This window comes from Phyllostomus hastatus, unplaced genomic scaffold (assembly GCF_019186645.2).
Source record: "Phyllostomus hastatus isolate PE091 unplaced genomic scaffold, TTU_PhHast_1.1 phas_scaffold_1674, whole genome shotgun sequence".
NCBI classification, from domain to species: domain Eukaryota; kingdom Metazoa; phylum Chordata; class Mammalia; order Chiroptera; family Phyllostomidae; genus Phyllostomus; species Phyllostomus hastatus.
The window spans coordinates 339,044-362,789 of record NW_025334011.1 but is presented as its reverse complement, the minus strand read 5'-3'; the positions used below and the strand labels follow the sequence as shown (position 1 = coordinate 362,789).

Below are 23,746 nucleotides of genomic sequence, written 5' to 3'. Positions count from 1 at the left end.
ATTAGGGGTAGGAAAGGGGTGGGTGGGATTATAAAGAATAGGAAGAAACTTTTGACTCTGGTGGATATAGTCTGTATTGTAGTGATTTTTTCTTAGATGTATTCATAAGACAAAATTTACCCAAGTGTATACTTTCAGTGCATGTAGTTTGTTGTATGCACTCATCTCAATAAAGCTATTCAAAATATTTAAGCTGATGTGTTCACTAATGGAGAGACTGTGTTTCTTTTCTTGTCCTAAAAATATATTACGGGAGTAAGATTCAGGCAACCCACCGGATCAAGAGAAGTAGAAGAATAAGGCTCTGGGGCAGCATGTGTGACCGGAGCAGGTGTGGCCGGAGCAGGTGTGGCTGGAGCAGGTGGGGCTGGAGCAAGTGGGGCTAGAGCACGCTCCACTTCATCAGGCTGGGTTCCAGCAGGCTCAATCGCACATGCTGGGGCAGGAGGCAGGGGTGCACTAGATGGCTTAGCTACATACTTTATGGGGTCAACTGCACTGGATTGGACAAAAGGTCTTATAGGTCTGTTTGAGGTGTGAATGACAGAGGAATCCTTCTGACGAGGCGCATCCAACCAGGTAGGTGTGGGAAAACTAGGAATGCGGTTGAGGGGTGCTCTAGGAGCACTGAGAATCCAGGGATATTCAGATTTTCCTGGATCAGTGTTAGGATTCCCAAGGTTCTTGGGTAAATTATTCTCAGAAGGAGAGCCAGGAGGAGGGAAATTATTCTCTGACATGGGATAAGGAATATCCATAAATGGGTTAACTGGGTGATCCTAAAGGAAAAGCAAAGAAACCAATTAAAATTTGTTGTTTCTGTCTATTTTATTTAATACTCATATTAAGACTGTGGTGATGTACAATGAATGAATGTTACTTTTTAAAGAAAGAATTCTAGTTAAGTCTCTGTCTTAAGGCTGATATCAATAATAGACACCACTTATGAACATGAAGAGAACCAGCAACCCTTTGGCTTACAATCCACTGAGCCACACCAGTTTTCATATATTTTGGAAAACACTGCATTCTTTGTGAACAATATCTTTTTATGATATAAAAACTTTATTTGTATAATAAAATTTCTTTTTTTTTTGATTTTATTTATTTATTTTTTAGGGAGGGAAGGGAGGGAGGAAGAGAGAGAGAGAGGGGGAAGAGAGAGAGGGGAGGGAGAGAGAGAGAGAGACATTAATATGCGGTTGCTGGGGGTTATGGCCTGCAACCCAGGAATGTACCCTGGCTGGGGATCGAACCTGGGACACTTTGGTTCCCAGCCCGCGCTCAATCCACTGAGCTACGCCAGCCAGGATAAAATTTCTTTTTAAGTATGTTTTATTGATTATGCTATTACTGTTGTCTTATTTTTTTCTCCCCTTGTCCCCCACTCTTTCCCCTCCCGTTCCCTGCTGATAACCCTCCATGTGAGCTCCATTTCTGTGGGTCTGTTCCTGTTCTAGTCATTTGCTTAGTTTGTTTTTGTTTTTGTTTCTTTAGATTTAGTTGTTGATAGCTGTGAGTTTGTTACTGTTTTACTGCTCAAAGTTTTGATCTTCTTCTATTTCTTAGATAAGTCCCTTTAACATTTCATATAATAAGGGCTTGGTGATGATGACCTCCTTTAATTTTACCTTATCTAGGAAGCATTTTATCTCTCTTTCCATTCTTTTTAAAAATGATTTTATTTATTTATTTTTAGAGAGAGTAAAAGGGAGGGAGAGAGAGGGAAGCAACAGTGTGTGGTCGTCTCTTGCACAGCACCCCCTACTGGGGAACCTGGCATGAAACCCAGGCATGTGCCCTGACTGGGAATTGAACCAGTGACACTTTGGTTCACAGGCTGACACTCAATCCACTGAGCCACACCAGCCAGGGCATGCACTTCCATTCTAAATGATAGCTTTGCTGGATAGAGTAATCTTGGATGTAGGTCCGTGCCTTTCATGACTTTGAATGCTTCTTTCCAGCCTCCTTTTTCCTGCAATTTTCTTTTGAGAAATCAGCTGATAGTCTTAGGTGAACTCCTTTGTAAGTAACCATATCCTTTTCTCTTACTGCTTTTAAGATTCTCTCCTTATCTTTAAACTTGGGTAATGTAATTATGATGTGCATTAGTGTGTACTTCCTTGGGTCCAACTTCTTTGGGATGCTCTGAGCTTCCTGGACTTCCTAGAAGTCTCTTTCCTTTGCCAGATTGGGGAAGTTCTCCTTCATTATGTTTTCTAGTATGTTTTCTATTTCTTGCTCTTCCTCTTCTCCTTCTGGAACCTCTATGACTCAGATGTTGGAATATTCAAAATTGTCCTGGAGGTTCCTAAGCCTCTCCTCGTGTCTTTGAGTTCTTCTTTCTTCATTCTGTTCTAGTTGAATGTTCATTTCTTCCTTGTTTTCCAAATTGTTAATCTGAGTCCCAGTTTCCCTCCCTTTACTATTGGTTCCCTGTATATTTTTCTTTTGCTTTGCGTGGCCTTTACTTTTTCTTCTATTTTGCAGCCATACTCAACCATTTCTGTGAGCATCCGGATTACCAGTGTTTTGAACTCAGCATCTGATAGGTTGGCTATCTCTTTGTTGCTTAGTTGTTTTTCTGGAGTTTTGATCTGTTCTTTCATTTGGACCATATTTCTTGCCATTGTCTTGGCATGCCTGTCACGTAGTAAGGGGTGGAACCTTAGGTATTCACCAGGGTGGGGCAATCCATGTCACCATGTTGTGGCTCTGTATGTTGGGGAGAGATCCAAAAGGGAACAATGCTGCTTGCTTAGCTCTCACCCGCTTTCAATCACAAACCCAATACCCACAAGCAAATTGGTCCCTTGTGGTACTGATTTCCTGGGTGGGTAGGTTTTGTGTACATTCTAATACCCTGTGGGTCTCTTCAGTGAACTCTTCTGTGATGCTGGGAGTTTCTCCCACCATGGCAATCAGCACAGTTTTTTACAGCCAGAGGTTTTTGAGGCTTTAGTTTTCCAGGCTGGAACTCTGGGTTTCACAGTCTGTGTTGCTCCCCAGTTGTTCTTCCTGGTTTATCCACACACAAATGTGGGGCCCCCAGCTATTGCCTTGCCTTCCCAGTCTTCCAGCTGCCTTGCTGTGCATCCTCTCTGCCCTGCCTGTCTGTCTCTGTCCTCTACCTGTCTGGATGAATGTTTCTTCTTTAACTACTTGGTCCTTGGACTTCCATACAGTTCTATTTCCTGGCAGTTCTGATTGTTTTTTGTTTTTAAATTTGTTGTCCTTCTTTTGGTTGTGTGAGGATGCAAAGTGTATCTACCTATGCCTCTATCTTAGCCAGAATTCCAAAGAAGTCTATATAATTAAAGCTCATTTAAAATAATTTAACCTAATGAGCTGACAGTGAAACTAGAGTATCAGTAGGAATAAAAATTGCAGCATATAGAAATATAGGTATGCTTACATTTATATATTTATTTTTAAATGAGCCTATTATAGTAAGAAAAGAGAACATGTTCTTATATCATAGCTTTTAGGGAGAAAACAGTAATAATGTTAAATTGTTTAATATTAGATAGAAAATATTGTTTTTTAAAAATTGATGATGTAAAATACATTTCAATTTCTTAAAGTATAAGCAAATATGACATATGTTTTCTTTTCATTGGATGAGAGAAATGTCTAAAACAGCCAAGAAAACAATACTTGTTTTAAATTTTATGGCACTAAAATATATATTTCTTTAGAACACTACTTAGATTCACAGTGGCTATACCTGACAAAATTCATTGAGTGACTTTAAACTTTTAAGCAGTAGAGTTTTCTTTTTTATTTAATTTAACTTTAATTTAATTTAATTTAACTTTATTTTTATTGTGGTTCAAGTACACTTGTCTCCATTTCCACCCCACCATGCCCCCCACCCCACCCATCCCCACCCCCCACTCTTGAACCTACCCCCTTTGGCTTTGTCCATGTGTCCTTTATACATTTTCATTGATGGCCTTTCCTCTATTATCCCCTATTATCCTTCTCCTCACCCCAGTTACTGTCAGTTTGTTCTTTATTTCAATGTCTAAGCAATAGAGTTTTCTTATGACAGTGTGGAATAGTCTTGTTATTCTAAATAAATTCTTACAAAGTAGTTATGCAATGACCAATTTTTAAAACTAAATTTTTTTGAGGTGACATTGGTTAATAAAATTATAGAGATTTTAGGTGTAGAATTCTATCATACATCATCTCTTTATTGTGTTGTGTGTTCACTACCCCATGTCACTATCATTTATCTCCCTTTACCCTCTTCTAGCTATCCCCACCTTTCCTGCTGAATCACCATACTATTGTCTGTGTCTATGAGTCTTTTTCTTAGTCCCTTCACCTTTTTTCACCCAGCCCCCCAAAACCCTTTCCCCTCTGACAGCTGTCAGTTTGTTTTTTTATCTATGTCAGTTTCTATATTGTTTGTTAGCTTATTTTGTTCATTAGATTCCACATATAAGTGAAATCATATGGTACTTGTCTTTCTCTGAGTGGCTCATTTCACTTAGTGCAATACTCTCCAGATCCATCCATGCTGTTGCAAAAAGGTGAACTTTCCTTCTTTTTACAGTAGAGTAGTATTCCATTTGTAAATGTACCACAGCTTTTTTTTTAATCTACTTTTTTCATCTACTTGGGTGCTTTAAAAGCTTGGCTATTGTAAATAATGTTGCAGTGAACATAGGCATGCATATATTCTTTCAAATTCATGTTTCAAATTTCTTCAGGTAAATTCCCAGACTGGAATTACTGGGTCATGAGGTAGTTTCATTTGTAATTTTTTAAGGTAACTTCATACTGCTTTCTGCAGTGGCTGCACCAATCTTCATTTCCACCAATAGTGCAGAGGAGATTCTGTTTTCTCCACATCTTCTCCAAATCTTGTTGTTTGTTGATTTATTAATGATAATCATTCTGGCAGATGTGAGATGATAATCATTCTGACAGATCATCATTCTGACAGATGTGAGGGGATATCTCATTGTGGTTTTAATTTGCATTTCTCTGATGATTAGTGTTGTTGAGTACATTTTCATATGCCTATTGGTCATCTGCATGTACTCTTTGGAGAAGTGTCTATTTAGGTTCTTTGCTCATTTTTTAATTGAATTGTTTTTTTAATGTTGAGTTGTATGAGTTATTTATACATTTTGGATATTAACCCCTTATCAGATGTATCATTGGAAAATATATTCTTTCAGTGCATTATCTTTTCATTTTGTTGATGGTTTTCTTTGCTCTGCAAAAACTTTTTAATTTGATGGTATTAGGTCACAAATACCATCAAACTAAAAAGTGCACATCCAGACCATATTTCTTGGCCTTTCTATTTTAGAGTGTTATGTTTAGGTACTACACACTTGTGATTAGGTACAAGTATAGTTTTCTTAGCACTCTGTTATCATTGTAATTTGTGGCAAAAGTAACAAGTAAAAAAGGTCTAACATCAATTAATTGATGAATGGTTTGGTCTTCTACATTGAGATACTTTAAGGTTATTTTCTGTACAGAAGTCATCTAATTCTTTGGGACACACTCCTCCTGCTAGTAGTTCCTAGATGATATTGTACTTCCTTCTGCTCTAATCTTTCATACAGGCAACATATAGGCAAAGCCTTCCTGGATTTATCACTTAGTTTGTTGAAATAAATTTAGTGCATTTTAATAAAACTTTATAGAGCCATGAGGAGAAAAACTTGGCATAGCAAAAACTGTATCACTTACTTAAGGTTCTTACTCACTGAAAAAAGTAAAGACCTTATGGTAAATATGTTAAACAGAAATGTGTAATCCATAAAGATTTTTTGTATTAAATAAGAAGAGATTAATAGCACTGATATTTTAACAGTATTAGTAGTCACAAAATTGTACTGTAAATAAATCAGTTTTAAAATGTAAGACACTCTTTAAGGTAAAAACAAATAGTGATAGGTAAATGAATTTTTTTTTTTACCTCACCAAGGAAGTGGAAACGCTTCTAAAACAAAGAAAAAAATATTTCATTATGGTTATTTACTTAAAAACATTTGTACCCAGTACTTTATGTCACTGAAGAATTTGTACAACCTTATTGGTATATTTTTTAAAAATATGAGAGTCATTAGTATAAATTATTTGTATACTATTGTTATTATCATTATTATTACTATTATATGTTTTGACCCAGACAATTGTCTAAGGAAGTTTTACATTGGCTGATGGATTTTGGTTTGTAATATTCTACATATGTGTGAATCTTTCCATCTAAAAATTAATCTCTTATTCATGCATATTATTATGCTGTTCTCTTTCACCTCTTTGGATTTGGTTGCACTCTGTGTGTATGTATGAAGTAGGTCTGTTGCCACCTCTTTACAGATGCAAAAGGACTGTATATCCAATTGTTCTGCAGTTAAACTTCAATGTATTTTATGAATTCACCACAGATTATACACCATAGCATATGATAAGAATAAAAATGGTGTAGGAAAATCATCATTTACAGTTGTTAAAAAGGTAGAGTAGGCGTCATAATTTTCTTCACTTTACAAATGAGAATTAAGAATTTTCCATCAACCATTTCTTATATTAGAGTCTCATCTATTGACAGTACATTGAAGGTCATTGTATACATTTACTTTTATTAATTTACACATAAATAACCCAGCAATGAGACTTCACTGCCAGAGGAAACCCAGTCCAGCTTTCTATAATTTGAAGACATAAACTAAATGACCTACATGGTATTCTTGTTCCTTATAATTTTATCTTCTTCAGCCCAATGCATTTTTGAACTCACTTCTTTTCCTTGCTATTAATCTATTTTCAGATAACTCAAGTTTATTGTTTGGGCTATCAAAATTTATTTTGAAAGTTTGGCACAACAAACCTCATACCATTGACATGCCTTGCTGTATCATCAACACTTTAGTGGCATATTATTAATGTAAACCCTTGTCTATAATTGTTTGGTGGTTATACTACAACTACTACAATTTTAAAAGTCCATTTACTTACCCTCCTTGCAAAAGCCACACACACAATGCAAGCCAAAAGTAGAATCTTCATTTTGATTGACCCTATGAACATTAATATAAATTGGTTGTTTCAGAAAATACACAATATTTCTCTTAGTTATTTCTCTTATCCTAAGAGAGAGACAAAAGAACCCATGGCTTTATTAGTCTGACTAGTATGGTCCTTAACAGAAAATTTGGTATCACTATTTAACTACTGTCAGCATGACCTAACAATGACACTACATCCAAAATTATCTTTCTTTCCTTCTTTTTTTTTTTTTTTTTGCAGATGCCCTTCAGCAATTAAGTGTAAATCAACTGATTTAATTACCTCGGGCTACATTTTGCAATTAATTTGTCTTAGAGGGATTAACAGGAAATAAAATTGCTTAAAAGTAGGAATTCTAATGGCTGTTTTATAAAGATATTTTAAGTATATAGATTCATTTAAAGATTGGTATCACCTACTTGGAAAAATTTCTAGTTCTAAAGTTGTTGCTACCATGTACTATGGTACCTTTAGAGTTTTGATCACTGTTTTTAAAATCTATTTCTGAGAAATCATAGGGCAGCCATATATTCAGGTATATGTCTGGATTAGCTCAATTTTTTTTCAGAGAAAGTAAAACTAATCTCTAGTTAGTTCATTACTAAATATATGGTTTCTGTCTTCTTCAAAAATATAAATCATCTCTACATTAAAAATAATGTATATACAAAACATTTATTAAAGCATTATTTTGTATTACTAAAGCATCATTTTGTATCTCAAAGTGTGAAAAAATTTCCATAAGCATGTTAATATTAACAATAATATTATGTTTATGATCTTTTGCAAAATAGATTTTAAAATATTAAATATAACTAAAGCATTTAATGGGATATTTCTAATTAATTGATGGGTGATTTTAAAAAGCAGTTTTCTTAATTCAGTTTTATCTTCTGTAGTCTAAAATTTTTTTTAAAAGATTTTATTTATTTATTTTTAGAGAGGGAAGGGAGGGAGAAAGAGAGAGAGAGAAACATCAGCGTGCGGTTGCTGGGGGTCGTGGCCTGCAACCCAGGTATGTGACCTGACTGGGAATCGAACCTGCGATGCTTTGGTTTGCGGCCTGAGCTCAGTCCACTGAGCTACGCCAGCCAGGGCTGTAGTCTAAAATTTTTTTGTGAAATGACAATGTATTACTTGTGTGCTAAATATGTTCTAATAATGAAAGACAAATACCATATGATCTCATCTATATAAGTGGAACCTAACCAACAAAGCAAGCAAGCAAAATATAACCAGAAACAGTGAAATTAATAGTAAACTTATAGTAACAAGAGGGAAGGTGGGAGGGGACTATGTGGAGAAAAGGGGGAAGGGTTTTCAGGAACATGTATGAAGGATGCATGCATAAAACCAAAGGTGGGTAGGATCAAGGGTGGGAGGTGGGGATGGCTGGGGTAGTAGGGAGTGGTAGGGGGAAAATGAAGACAACTGTACTTGAACAGCAATAAAAAATAAATAAAAATATGAAAAAAATTCAAATTTTAATGAGACTGCTTATGTTTTACTGCCCATTTTTTAACATTATGCAGGCCAGAAAAATTATATTCATAGAGGAAGCTCTCAAAGTTCATCCACTTCTCAAAATATATTTTTTATTCTGGGTCATTTTGCTTACCTGTTAAGATGGTTTTGACCATATACTGAATGGTTTTTACTATACTGTTCTTTGGTATCACACAGATGGTTTTTATTTAGAGAAAATTAAAACAAAATACTAACATGCTTATTATTGTTATGTTATAAAGATATATAGGCTAAAATCTGTGCTTCATTCCATCTCTGCAGATATTTATGACAGGGTCCAGCCCCTAGGATTTTCTTGAGCTATCGGTATATTTTCATGTCTCAGATATACTGCTATTGTCTATTTCTTGATTTTGCATTTATTTTTGTTTGTTACCTACCAGGAATTTCAAGGTCAAATATCATGCCCACTTTTAGAACTCTACAAGGTACCTCATTTAGGGATGCTTACTTCATCTCTGAATTTATGTTATTTAACCTAGTCTCATTGTTCCCTCATCAAAATATTTGCATAGTCTTTTAAACTTTTGTCTTATTTATTTTGCAAGCTGCCTTAAATGCTTTTAGAATGAGTCATATTATAGACAAACATTAAAAAAAATAAATTAACCAATCAAATGAATTCTCCTAAAATTATTTATAGTGTATAAATTTCTTTTTAGTATATTTTAACATTTTTGTAAAAAGAAAATTAAAAATGGTTAAGTAGTGAAACAAAAATATTATGAATTTGTGCTTAAAGAAGATGTTTTATTCCTAATATAGTCCAATTATTTTTAAAGTAGTCTATATCTCATTATAGAGCACACATGACCTAGATTATCAATAGAAAGTTAGCTGAGGTTTTGATCTTCTTTCTAAAATCATTACTTTTATTTCTATTTGGGTTTCTGAAATAGAAAGGTTAATAGGCTGGGGTCAGATATTCTCAGATATATTGGGCAAATTATCTAATGTACCATGAGAATCTGTCATATTTTCTCATAAACATCTAACAACTGCCATATTATAATTTAGAAGAATCCCTTACACCATTATGATTTTGGAAACCTATGAATTTGATTATATATAATGATCTATAACTATATAAATACAAATAAAAGAGATAATATAAAAAATGCACATTCACCTTTTTTGATGTCCTTTTGAAAAGGACATCAAAATAAATGGCAATAAAAATACAATAAAACAATGTAAAAAATAAAAATTACATTAACTTTTAAAAATTCTGGATAAGTTGTTCAAAAAATACCAGCTTAAATTATTTTATTATGGATAATCCAATAAGCATATTTTACTTAAATTTAACTTTTTTCATATGACAGCTATTATTTAATTTATTTTTATTGTTTTTTCCATTACCATTTATTCCTCCTAACCATCTTCCATCTCCATCCACCCCTTCCCCCCACAATCACCACACTGTTATCCATGTATGACAACTATTAATTTCTTTTTTTTAAAGATTTTATTTATTTATTTTTAGAGAGGGAAGGGAGGGACATAGAGAGAGAGAGAGAGAAACGTCAATGTGCGGTTGCTGGGGGTTATGTCCTGCAACCCAGGCATGTACCCTGGCTGGGAATCGAACCTGGGACACTTTGGTTCCCAGCCCGTGCTGAATCCACTGAGCTACGCCAGCCAGGGCTAACAACTATTAATTTCTTAAAGCTCTAATGCATTAGCAATTCATTAAAGGTGAGAAAGTATTTCTTCACAAAGAATATACAGAAACAAGGTGTCCATTTATGTCAGAATAATTCACAGCTAACAAAAAATAATGGAATTGTAGAATCCTGAAAAAATTACTTGAGAAATAGAAAAATCCCTGCTTTATCAACATTTAAAGTTTTTCTTCAGCATCTCATTGTCTCAATGTATTTTTCTACTCATATATCACTCATCATTTTGTACTTTAGAATGTTCTAGAAGTAACAAAACATTCATGTCCCATCTAAACAATACTTTGTCCTCCTTTTCATTTTTTTCCCTTCCAATAGTTTGTAAGTGACATGGGCTTACTTGACCCCATTGTTCAGTTCTTCAGAAGAATATGAGAATTCCTAAGTTGAAGAAACCCATTCTTGTAGAGTTTATGTGAATTCTAGAATCCAGTCCAGACATAGAGAAAAACAAATTCTTTTGGTAAGTGTCCTCTTATATAGGCTTGAAGTGAGAATTCAGGTGTGTGGATTAGACTTACATGACACCCTGTGCTGCCAACTTCTCAAAACCAGGAGAGAATATAAATATGCCATGAATTCATAGGCACTCCCTCAAAGTTTATCTAACTGAGACCAGGTAGAGAATCTTTAAAATGGGAGCATCTTAATATGAAAAAAACAAAACAGAAAGCCTTTTTTTCAGGTTGAAAACTAATGGCTGTGGATGCTGGTCTAGGTCTGGACAATGTGCCTCACTCTTTTTCCTCCAGGGGTATATACAACTAGTCCTTAATTTAATTATTTATTTTGTTTTGAAATAAATCAACATCAAATCTGACCACAATAAAAACTTTCTAATTTAACTTATTTGGCTGTAGATTCCTTCATTTCAGAGAACCATAAAAATGAGGAAGTTCCCATAATATGACAGTAAAAAACAAATTTAGAAGTGACATTAAACTTAATTCCTATATTCACCTTTAAATATTCATTACTTGACAGAATTAGGTATCAATTAGAAAGTGTGATGAAGTAATCTTTCATTTTATGTTAAGCATGGAATATAATGGATTAACATAAATACTTTAAAAATAAGTTTGATGTCTCTTTCTATGTAAGTGTTATAAATATAATTGCCTATTAGAAAAATATTGAAACCTGGAAGAGCCCTTTTATCTTGTGAGTTTGTTACTGACAACAAAATACTTCTACTTATATGTAATAACAAATAAGAAATCATAAGCCCTGGCTGGTATAGCTCAGTGGATTGAGAGTGGGTTGGGAATCAAAGTGTCCCAGGTTTGATTCCCAGCCAGGGTACATGCCTGGGTTGCAGGACATAACCCCCAGCAACCGCACATTGATGTTTCTCTCTCTCTCTATGTCCCTCCCTTCCCTCTCTAAAAATAAATAAATAAAATCTTTAAAAAAATTTTAAAAAAAGAAATGATAAAACATAGCTGGCAAGTCATACGTTTAAGTCATAATCAAAGTAATGGGAAGTGACGTAGCTTGATGCCCTCTTTGATCATAATAGTGGGTGTAGTTTTTGTTAAGAGTTGGAGAATCCTCTCTTCCAATTATGTAATTTTCTCTCTGTGGAGTCAATTAATAACCTCCCTCTCCACACACATTAAAGTCCTCACAGAAGGAAAAGAGTGCTCATATACAAGCATAAAAATATTTACTTCATTATTGACTGAACTATAACATTCAGCATTCAGTAAAATATTTCAAGTCACACAGAAAGGCAAAGAATAAAAAAGTCTGTAGATAAAAAAGCAATCATCAAAACCAGAGTCAGATTTTTTATGTAAATGTTGAAATTCTCAAATAAGGAAGTTAAATAATTTTGATGAATGTTGAAGATCCTAATGATAAGATAGACTTGCAAGATCACATAGGTAATTACAACACAGAGATGAAAATTATGAGGAAGAAACAAGTGGAAATTCTAGAAATCAAAAGGTTCACAAACAGAAAAAGAGTACATTTGATTGGCTCATCAGTAGACTGAACACAGCTTGAGAAAGAATTAGAGAACTTAAAAAATACAGGAAAAATATGTGAATTTAGAAAAGAAATGGCTGAGGTCAGACACTTGGAGAACATCAGTGGTTGTGTGGGAGAAAGAAGAGGAGGCCATTCAAATAATTTAGAAGAAAAAGCTAAAGTAAATTTATAAGAATTACTAGGAAGTAAGTCTTATTCAATAGGTCCAAATAAAATTGTGCCCCTGAGGCCGCTTTCTTTTTCTATTATAATTTCAAGGTATAATATTAAGTTATTAGTAATATAATAGTAATGTTAATAGTTGAAGACAAATATGTTACCCTGTACATATCTACTCAATCAGTCATAGATATTATAATCATCATTATGACCTTTGCCACATATTTAAAAATGATAGATTACAGAAGAAAATTTCAAAAGCACTGAAAGAGCTATTGGGACTTAGCTCTTAACTCAAAGAGCAAATGCCTCCTAAGTTAAGAGCTAAGTCCCACATGCTTTGAGACTTGAAGGAAACAGTTAAAGTTATGTTGAGATTATCAAATTATTGAAGTGTCATATGAGGGAGATGGATAAAGTTTAGGCTTAATGGAGTCAATGTTGTCAATGTTGACAATGAGGTAAGGGGGAAATGTTTTCTAGTGAGATTAGTTGAGAGCTTAAAGAGAGTTGAAAAAGGCAGCTAACTCTAATGCCAACAAGACAGAGCCTGATAAGCAGTCTTCTCTGATCAACAAAGTTTAAAAAAGAGACTTACTTTAGAATTCAGCTGTTTGATGCGGCGGAGGTAGAAATCAAGTTTACAGTGTTTTTAAGGTAGGACTAGGTAAAAAGAGACAGAAGAGCTATACAAAGACTGTGTTTAAAATAATCAAGGATTAAGTCTGCGCTGTGTAAGAGAAGTGAGGCTAACAGGGAATAGAGAGAATGGAGTATAATCAGAATGTTAAGGAATGGAATGTTCTGTGATGACAAAGAAAAATTCTTAACTTCTACCTGTTATCCCCTTTCAAAATATATGTCATATGTTACCTCCTTCTGAAAATAAAAGTCCAGCCTGAACAAGAAAGGGAAGTGAGGCTAAGAAGAATTTGAAAGAATGGTTTGAAAAAGAAAAGTCTCCAATTTTCAAATCTTTTCACCAGACTCATATCATACAATGCCACCCCCCTGTGACAACTCCTCTAATGTCTTCCCATCACAACCAAATGTTTAACATAAATTTTTAAGCTCAAATAACTTTCATCTTTTTTTCTTCCTCATCCAAGGACATGCCTATTGATTTTAGAGAGAGGGGAAGGGGGTGGGGAGAAAGAGAGAGAGAGAGAGATAGAGAGAGAGAGAGAGAGGAACATCGATCCATTGCCTCTTGTATACACATTGACTGGGGACCTAACCCACCACATAGGCATGTGCCCTGATGTGGAATTGAACTCACAACCTTTTGCTTCATGGGACAACACTCCATCCAATTGAGCAACACCAGGCATGGCATAACTTTTATCTTTATTCCTTTTTCCTGATCCACTTCACTTTAACTTTCCTCATCCCTATAGCCTCTCTGGACAAGTTCATCCTCCTAGAGTTTTTTCCTATAATCCATACATGCATCAACTTATTTACTTTTGCTTTTTTTTCATTTGTTGATACCATTCATAAGGGATTTGGAAGATGTATGTTTTTGTAGGGGTTCAAAACATGCCATCCCAAGATATGCCTCAGTAGTATGAGGATTATTTTGAACTAGAGGCAACTGAGGCCATGTGGGATCAAGAGAATCTTCTCCCCACTTAACCATCTAGATGAATTCACATTAGGAGTCTGCCCCATGGTAAGAGTTTAGACCAGACATGACTTTCTATCCATCTATATGGTAGGCCAAACTAATAATTACTGAACATATGTTCTCCCTGCAATTATTTTCTAAAGCCCCAAGATACGTTACCTCATTCTTAGCTTAGAATGTCATACACACTTCATTTTCTCTTTCTGTCTCTGAACTTCTTATGTCGTATGGGGTCTCTGACCCTCCTGTCTTCAGGATTCCCATACACATGTGTATAAATAATTTGGTCATTTTCTTTTGCTGATCTGTCTCATGTCTATTTGATTATTATTATTAGACTAGCCAAAATAACCTTCAGGGTAGAGAAAAGTTTCTTCCCTCCTACATTCTCAATGCCTGACTCCCTACTGTAGTGTGAAAATGTGAACTGAGAGAGGCACAAATTGAGGGTTATGGTGAAGGTTTGAGACTAAGGTGGTGGCAAATTGTTATGATGAATAAATCAGAGAGATGGAAGGATGATGGCTAAATGGAAGTGTGAACCCAGTTTTGGTTGGAGAATATGATTTGTAGTGTTCAAGGGTCTCCATTCTGAGAAGTACATTAAAGTACCGAGAAAATGTCCAGTTGTCTTGGTGTTAGCCAAGCTGGTTTAAATTTAAATGTTCAAAGACAATTTATATTATCATCAGCAGCCCAGTGGGCCAGTCTGAACAATGGAAATGATGATTACACACCAAAAGATGCATTGGAAATTTTATTTTTTGAGGAAAAGAAATGTGATTCCATAACAGAATGGTGAAAACTACTCTTAAATAATTATCTGCCCAGCTGGTATGAAATCACAATACAGACCCAGCATATTCAACATGACCTAACAGGAAGAGTATAAAGAATTCAGAAAATACTCCACTCAGTTTTCTATTGGCTCGATATGTATGCCTTGTTAATAGGCCTGTCCAAACATGCTGGTATTATGAAGTAGTATCATAGGTAGAAAACTGCAGGAGATAGATTTTCCAGTCAAACCTAAAAGGAAAAAGACAATACTTGCATTATTTATTAGACTTAAAGTGTAGCCCTGCCCTAGGCACGCCCCCCCCCCCCCGCCCCCCGCATCCCCATGCACAGTTTTGCCTTCTGCAGTTTCAGTTACCTATGGTCAATTGTGGTTTAAAGATTAAACAGAAAATTCCAGAAATAAACAATTCATAAATTTTCAATTGCATGCCATTCTGAGTATCATGATAGAATCTTGTACTATCCCACTCTGTCCCACCTGGGTTGTGACTCATTCCTTTGTCTGTCATGTCTCTGCTGCATGTACTGCCCACACATTAGTCACTTAGTAGCCTTATGGATTATCAGATCACCTTTCATAGTCACAGTGCTGTGTTCAGGTAATCTTATGGTGGCTTAATGCTACAATGCCTATATCATTCACCCCACTCTGTCTCATTATGTAGACACTGTATCGTCTCATATCATCATAAGAAGGGTGGGTATGGTAAGTACAATAAAGTATTTTGGGAGACTATATTCATATAAAATTTATATAGTATACTGTTATCATTGTTCTATTTTATTTTCACTTATTGTTTTTAATCTCTTACTGTGCCTAATTTATAAATTAAATTTTATTATAGGCATGTATATGTAGGAAAAATTTAGTACATGTAGGGTTTGATACTATTTTCTTTGGATTTCTATCATGGCTTTACAACAATGATTAAAGTGTCCATGAGAGAAACTATGAAAACTAGAAAAATAAGTCTTCAGTATTATTTAATAATGATGATTTTCCAGAGAAAATGTGTGGGAATTGGTTTCACAATAACTTGACTTATATAAGAAAGTTTTGATATTCCTGTATCTTCAAACAAACTGAAATGTTGTATCTGAAGTTTTTGTCTCAATTCAAACATGACAAGTAAACATCTCTGTGAACATTAGGCTTGTGAGAATTTCCACCCAAAGCCACTGCTTCTGGCTGAATGTATCATCAGTTACAGAGAAAAGTTTTTATATTTTTAAAAGTATTTATAAAACACAGGCATGCAAATTACACAGATGCCTTACATTTGTGAGTCAAGAACATATAAACAGAATTTAAAATATTTCATAAGACAAAATATTATTTAATTAAAGTTGAAATTATGTTACTGAATATATAAAGGTCACAGTCTTCACATAAATTTTCTATTTAAATTACTGTTTAAATGCTAAACCTAAAGGCACTTACCAAAATCGAGTAGAAGCAGTTAATTCAAGAACCTTAAAAGTACCTCTTTAAAAGGAAGAAATGACATATTTTAGCTACTAATAATAAACAAAGAATATTTACATCTCCATGGAAATACTTAGAACTCTCTTTAGGCATTATATTAAAAAACTACAGAGGGGAAATTCATATTTTCTCTTCTATGAAGAAGATATCTTTAAATGCTACATGTATATCTAAAAAACTAAATCATATTTTAAAGAATCCTGAGAAATGAAGAGATTTGCCCGAAATCAAAGCTTATTTATGTCAGGTCTTCTGATTTTAAATTCCATATATTTTATATTAAATTATCAGTTCTTTGGGTTTGATTTCCTGCTCTTCCACTTATTCTTCATATTAAAAAATGTTTCCAGAGTCACATTTAAAAGAATAAAATAAAAAATATGTTACCTTGAGCTTCATCTAGCTAATTTTTATCATTTCAGACACTTTTGTAAAATGGAAATAATATTTTATATCTTGACCTACCTCTAAGAATTGTTGTAGGAGTTAGATGAAATATAATAAGATAACACTTAAGAAATTTAAATCCAATATAAATGCAATTTATTATTATAGTTATTTTTGTTTATCATAGCTATATTTACACTGTGATTTATAATTTAATTTTCAACCTTGAAATTTTCATTTTGTTTCAAGCTTCTACTTGAAAACTTGATATTTTATTTCTTTATTTGATTTGTTAGCATGCTTTTACTATAAAAGATAACTCTATTTTTAAAATTAAAAGTAAAAAGAGAGGACTCACCACAATGGGGATAATTTGGTAAGCATTACTCTTAATTTGATTCCATGGCTTCATAGCTGTCTGGTATTGAACAGTCTTGAAATGTTGAGGCGAGGGGAACTTCTGGTGATATTGGGCCATTTTATTCTACAAATAAATTATAAGTAAGTTATAATATATTTATAACATAAATAATTTGTAAGCAAGTTAATGTAATTTATTTATCAATTAGAAATCCCATGTGTCAGGGCACACTTGGCCATAACCAAATAAACTAAAACTTTATTTATCTGGATCAATTCTGAATGATATCAAACACACCTAACCAAAATAATATGTATCATACAAATTTAATTCTGTATTCATATACACAGAATTAACTGTAGGGATGAGAATATTTGTTGCTTAATTCAGATGCCCAAGGCCAAAATGCCTAAGTAAAAAACAAGAACAAAATAAAACAACAAAAATCAAAAAATACAAAAAAAAGTGAAAGAAAAGAAGTATGGGAAGGAGACAAAAAATACATTTTTAATTTATAGAGATAAGTATCTCAGATTGTGGTTTCTTGTCCATGTCTAGAGAAAGGCTGTGGTTCTTTGAGTTTAGAGAATGTGTGATTTCACTTAGTAGAACCTGACACTGAGATAATTGTTATTCTCTCTGAATGGCACTCACCTTGTAGAAGGTGATAAAAGTACATAAGTTAATATCAAAAGAGCACTTTGCATAATACCTGTCACTCATTTTATGGTTACATATTCTCTTCCTCCATTCTCTATTTTAAACTATATATATGCACATGGCTATAGATTATTATAGGAATTAAAACTGAAATTGTATACACATTGTTACATGCCTTCAGGATAATTTCCTATTTTTATAAAATGGAAAATCAATGGATTTTCAAAATAATCAGAAACAGCGTTTGGGTGGATACATAACAGGTACAATGGGAGACAAATTATAATTCTCATTTATAGAAATTAGAGTTTATAAAAAAGTTTTTGCTGTTATTGAGAGGATTGTAGTACAGCAGTGTCTAAGCAAAGTCTGAATGTGTTATACATGTTTGTATGGAAACTTACCAGAAGATTTAGAATACTCTTGTTTTCTTTAGTCAGCTTAGTTTTCTGTTAGGAGCAAAAATAAACCAGTAAATATGCATATAAAAGAAAATGTTATGAGGTGATATTTAATTAATTTTGTTTGAATACAAATGATTTTGTTGAATGAATACTTCAGTTGATTCCTTAGGGAAAGAAAAGAACCAGTTTTACTTGGATGGCCCACCAGTAATATTGTCTCGATCATAAAGTAGAAAGCTAGAGTGAATTATTTTAATGATTTAGGGCCAAGCCACTGCTCTAAAGAATGTGATGTTTTCTAGGAATTTATTGTGAATTAAATGAGTTTAAATATTCATTATCAGAGTATTTGTTTCAAGATAACGGTACTTAGTGGAAAATTTCTTATTTCAAAATTTCCTTTTATCTGCATTGTTCATATAATGTCAAGTTGTCATGGAATATAGGGAGATGCCAAAAATAGAGAGAAAATGTGAGAGACAGGGAGGGAGGGAGGGAGAGAGTGTGGGCACTGGAAACCTAATGGAAAACTAATCAGGTCTAAGAGGTCTGTGGTAAAGCCTCCATGTCCTTTCTGGGAAGGCTATTGTTCTTACTTTTGGCCTTGGGCCCAAGGTTTGAGAGAAAGGGTAAAAGCAGGATTCCGAAGGCACTGAGGAAGAAGACCCTGGGCTGCAATCCATGCTTTATCTTCTCCCATTTTCCTACTGTGCTTATCCACTTTCATTTTTCTAACACAGTAGGTACTCTTTTACCTGGGATTTACACACTCATAGCCAAATCTAGTGTTTAACTCCCTAAACAATATGAGAGAGAATCAGGGTAAGACTATGGCGAAGGCAATTGACAGGATCTTGATTTGGCATTGGCGTATTTTAAAAAAGCATTTTTCCAGTGAACCAGAGTTCACCTATATAAAACAACCACTCTTGCCTATGTAGACAGCTTATTCCAGACCTTTAAAACAACTTTGCATGTATGTTTATTTTTGACAAGGATTTTTCTGTGTGCATTGGACATGTTGAAGTGGCTCTATTAAACTTTTGGCAATACCTAATTTACCAAAGATAGTTAACCAGTAGCATGCAAGCACAGTATTTCTTAATAAAATAGTGAGTCTTTTTATTTTAAAAGTATAATTTCTCACTAAATGAAATGCTAGATCTCTTGAGAGATAACAACAACAACAACAACAACAACAACAATAATTTGGGGGCCAGGGTAATTGTGTCTATAGCAATATATTCTTTATATCAGTGGAATGAAAGATCTCTCTCATATTACAATAAGGATATTAATATGACAGATGAAAAAAAATTGCAGTAAAATTTCCAGTTCAAAAATAGTAAAATTCTGAGTTTTTAGAAAAAGCAGTGAAAATCATATAAAACTAAGGCTATGTGGAAGAATCTTGCTTACATGGAAGGAATTAATTGAAAGACTTCAGCACAAAGTTAAGAGGTAGAGTGGAATTGTATTATTAAGGGAAAAATATCACTCCATTTTATTAAAAGAAGAGCATTTCAGATAGGCCTAATTAGTAATATTTTAATATTAGTTTTTAAAAATAAGAATTAAATATAGCTTCATGTAAAATCAGTACCTTACCATATCAGTACTCTTGGGGATTTCCTTAAAAAAATAAAAGAAGAATTAGAGACTTCATTCTCACTATACTAGATATACATAATTTCCTCTTGAATATATAGAGAAAATAACCCTCTTTTATAAAGGAGAAGAATAAACTTTAATTTTATCCCTTCTTTTAATCATTTATATATTCCCAAGATCTAGGAACATGTAGTACTTATAAATACATATTTCTCAAATGAATGATGAGTGAAATGTCTCTTCAGTGAACCAATAAATAAATGAATTTTATCTGACTAGTATACTTAACCATATACTTTTTCTGCTCATGTTTATACAAAATAAATAATATTTATTATATAGCCATAACAAAATAAAAAGTAATTTTTAAATATAATTAATATTAGTGGTTTTCACTTACTTCCTGAGAGATGCTGGCAGATTCCTTTAAAAAATGAAATAATACATTTTAATCTTATTTATAAAATTTTTATTTTAATTTTATTTTTTTGGACTTTTATTCATTCTCAGGGATTAAATAATTAGGAATAAAACTAAGTTGTTTTTGGGTGTTGTGAAAATATCTTTAGTCATCTGTGATGTGCAGGAATACATTTGGCCGATAGCACTTTGTATGTATCTGGATCAACTAAATCCTTATTCCAGAATGACACATTGCATTCCTCTACCATGCTGACAACATTTAAGACATGCACTGTGCTGCTCAGGCTGTGTGGCTCAGCTGGTTGAAACCTTGTCCAGTGCACCAAAAGGTTGTGGGTTCAGTCCCCGTCAGGATACATACTGGGTTGAGGTTCAGTCCTCAGGTGGGGTGCATATGGGAGGCAACCAACTGATATTTCCCTCTCTCTCTCTCTCTCTCTCCCTCTCTCTCTCTCTCTCTCTCTCTCTCTCTCCTTTCCTCTCTCTCTAATATCAATAAACATATCCTCAGGTGAGGATTAAAAAAGTATGTACACCATGTCTCCTAGTGTGATAGCAATATTGAGGTGATATTTTTAAAAAGTAGTATTAAAATTTTTGGTAAAGTCTACTGGCATAAATCTCATTCTTTTGTGCTTGGATATGTACAATTTTGTTCTGTCTTCCCAAATTTTTCTTAGAAGTATGAAGTTCTAATTCTCTAACATATGTAAATCTAGATTTACTGCTTAAAAAACTAAATGAAAGGTTATCTAGTACAGTGTATTATATATATACATACATATGTATATATGTATATAAATTATATACACATATATAATTTCTAGTTACTGTGGTATTGTCTACATATTAAAATGTCTTACCTTGCCTGTGGAAAGCTGTTCTCTGCTCTGTATCTCCCCCAAAAAAGGTCAAGAGAAGTTTTGTTATTTATTCTTCATGTGAGAAAACATAAAACTTTTATAAAACAAAATGGAAGAGAGTACTTAGACTTGCAAGTTACTTCACTTCCTTACATTGTCTTACATTGTTATTTTCTCATTATATAGACATAATGATTTCTAACCCCTCCCACACAAGAGTAACCAAGCAAAATGGTATATGAGCACTTAGGACATGTATGCTAAATTTAAATGAAATTGCTCACTTGGCAGTATTGTCATCATTGATATTTGTTACTCCTCTATTTGGACTATATTTCTTGCAATTTAGTTTCTGAATCACAAGGTTATATTCACAATTGTTCTATGGTACTTTCTAAATTAGAACTTGTTGGACACTTTGTCTCTATTTTACATATCTTTATCCTGAGTTCATCCCTTACCAAAACCAAAAAGAACAAAAGAAACCCATAAACAAACAAATAAACAAAAAACAAAGAAAAAGACAGCACTCACCACAGCTGAGAAAAAGGGGTGGGCACTTGATTTAATCTGATTCCATGGGTTTCTAACAATCTGAGGTTGACGAAGAGCCTGGAAATATTGAAGGAAGTTCTTTTTCTGATAAAATGGATTGATTTTGTTCTAGAGAGACAGAAAATTATCAGATTTACTCCAATATTGAATTTCTTACAAGGGGGAAAAGCAAATTTTAGCAGAACAAAATTCCTTAGAACTTTAATTAGATGATTTATAAACAGTAGTAAATTTACCTAATGAAAGAATAGTGCAGGCCCGTACAATTTACTATAACTGTCTACATTTATAACAAATTATAGAACTAAAGAAATTATCTTATAATTAAGGCCTCCAAAACATTCTCTGTGTGAGAAAAAATGTATATCGATAATTCCATGAATTAGAAAGTATCTTTCATTTCTTTTCCATGTGTATAAGTAGTCTGGTGTTTGGAGTCAGAACTTATTTTAGATTCCCTTGATCCTGAACACTAGTATCAAGATCCCTTGATCCTATTGCTTAATCTTTCTGAGAATTAGTAACATATAGGATTATATCTGTTAAAATATGTAGCAGTTTGCATAATGTCTTTCATTTTTTATCTATTATCTATCATCTATCTATCTATCTATCATCTATCATCATCTATCTACTTAAACTTTAATCATCTATCAGGCTCAATAAATTGCCTAATAATTTCCAAAGCCTATGATCTAACTCTAAAGATTTTTTTAAAAACAATAAAATATCCCTGGCTGGAGTAGCTCAGTGGATTGAGTGCGGGCTGAGAACCAAAATGTCACAGGTTTGATTCCCAGCCAGGGTACATGCCTGGGTTGCAGGCCATGACCCCCAGCAACTGCACATTGATGTTTCTCTCTCTCTCTCTTTCTCCCTCCCTTCCCTCTCTAAAAAATAAATAAATAAAATCTTTAGAAACAAACAAACAAAAAAAAACAATAAAATATGAAACCACATGATATCTTTTTCAGGACAATTTTCATTCCATACATATTGAGAATAAATGTCAATTGATCTTTAGAATTGCCTTGGAGTAATTATTCCAATTATTGAATGATTCCATTCTAATTAGATTAATAGCTGTGCAAGGAAGAATGCTACTGTTTGACAAAGTATAAGAATGGCCTTCATAGTAGTTAGAATTGCCTAAAGAGAAAGGTTTTATGTGGAGAGTCCCATTTTTCAGTGTTCAAAGAAAGGTTGTTTCTATTATGAAGATTTTAGAAGGAATTCCTGCTCTGTGTAGTGATATGATAAGGTGTAACCTTTTTAGATACATCTAGTTTCTGTGTTCCAACATTTAAAAAACATATTTTACATAGATATCATCTATTATAACTCTTCAGGGTTAATATAACTATCTTCATTTTTAGTGGAGGAAACAGTAGCATGGAGATGTTAATAATGGTTTGTGGTCTTGGGTTTGGAATGCAAGTTCCTGACTGAAGTGTGTGCTCTGCCCTTGCACAGGCAGCAAACTTCTCCAATCTGTGAAGGATAGGGTGCTTGACCACCTGTTTGACTTGAAAACTATTATTTTCAAGACATCTGTGCATGATGCCATTGTCAAAGAGAAGCTGAATGGGCAATAATGTCATATCTCAACTACTACACTGGTATCTAACTTGCACCATTTAAACTTGAAAGAAATTTTCAGAAACCTCAGTTTATGACTCCTTCAAAATCAGTTAGATAATTACTTGACCTTCATTTTTCCTAAAATATAAATCCACACATTTGACAAAACAATAGCAGGAAAGTAAAGTAATACAAATGGAAAAATATATATTACTATTAATATTTCACTGGGATGAAATGAGTTATGTGATCATTTGGGAGAAGAAAAGGCCATGATGTAATGGCTTACTTGAAATTATAAATTATATTAGAAGTTTATCAGTTGTTTTAGGTAGTGTTTTGTCTTTCCAGAGTGAACTTAACTCTCCCTTAAGAAAACAAAAACACTTGATACAAAAACATGCAAAAAACCTCCCAGCATTTAAGTGGTAATTATTTTACTTGAATGAAAATTACTTACCTCTGTGGGAACTTCACCAGATTCCTTAGGGGAAGAAAAGAAGAATGAACTTAATTTGCATGACTTAGCCTTAGAGATGTACTACAGGAGAAGGGGCAATTAATTAAATATTTAGGGCTC

At 33.6% G+C, this 23,746-nt stretch overlaps 1 protein-coding gene across 1 annotated transcript in view; it reads right to left on the bottom strand.

Annotated features, from left to right (window-relative positions):
• Positions 1 to 236: 236 nt before the first annotated feature.
• Positions 237 to 23,746, bottom strand: part of PRR27 (proline rich 27) — a 52,196-nt gene continuing 28,686 nt past the window's right edge. The window contains exon 3 of the mRNA XM_045857700.1: positions 237 to 779. Coding sequence (XP_045713656.1) covers positions 237 to 779 — 543 coding nt within the window. The remainder of the gene's footprint in view (positions 780 to 23,746) is intronic.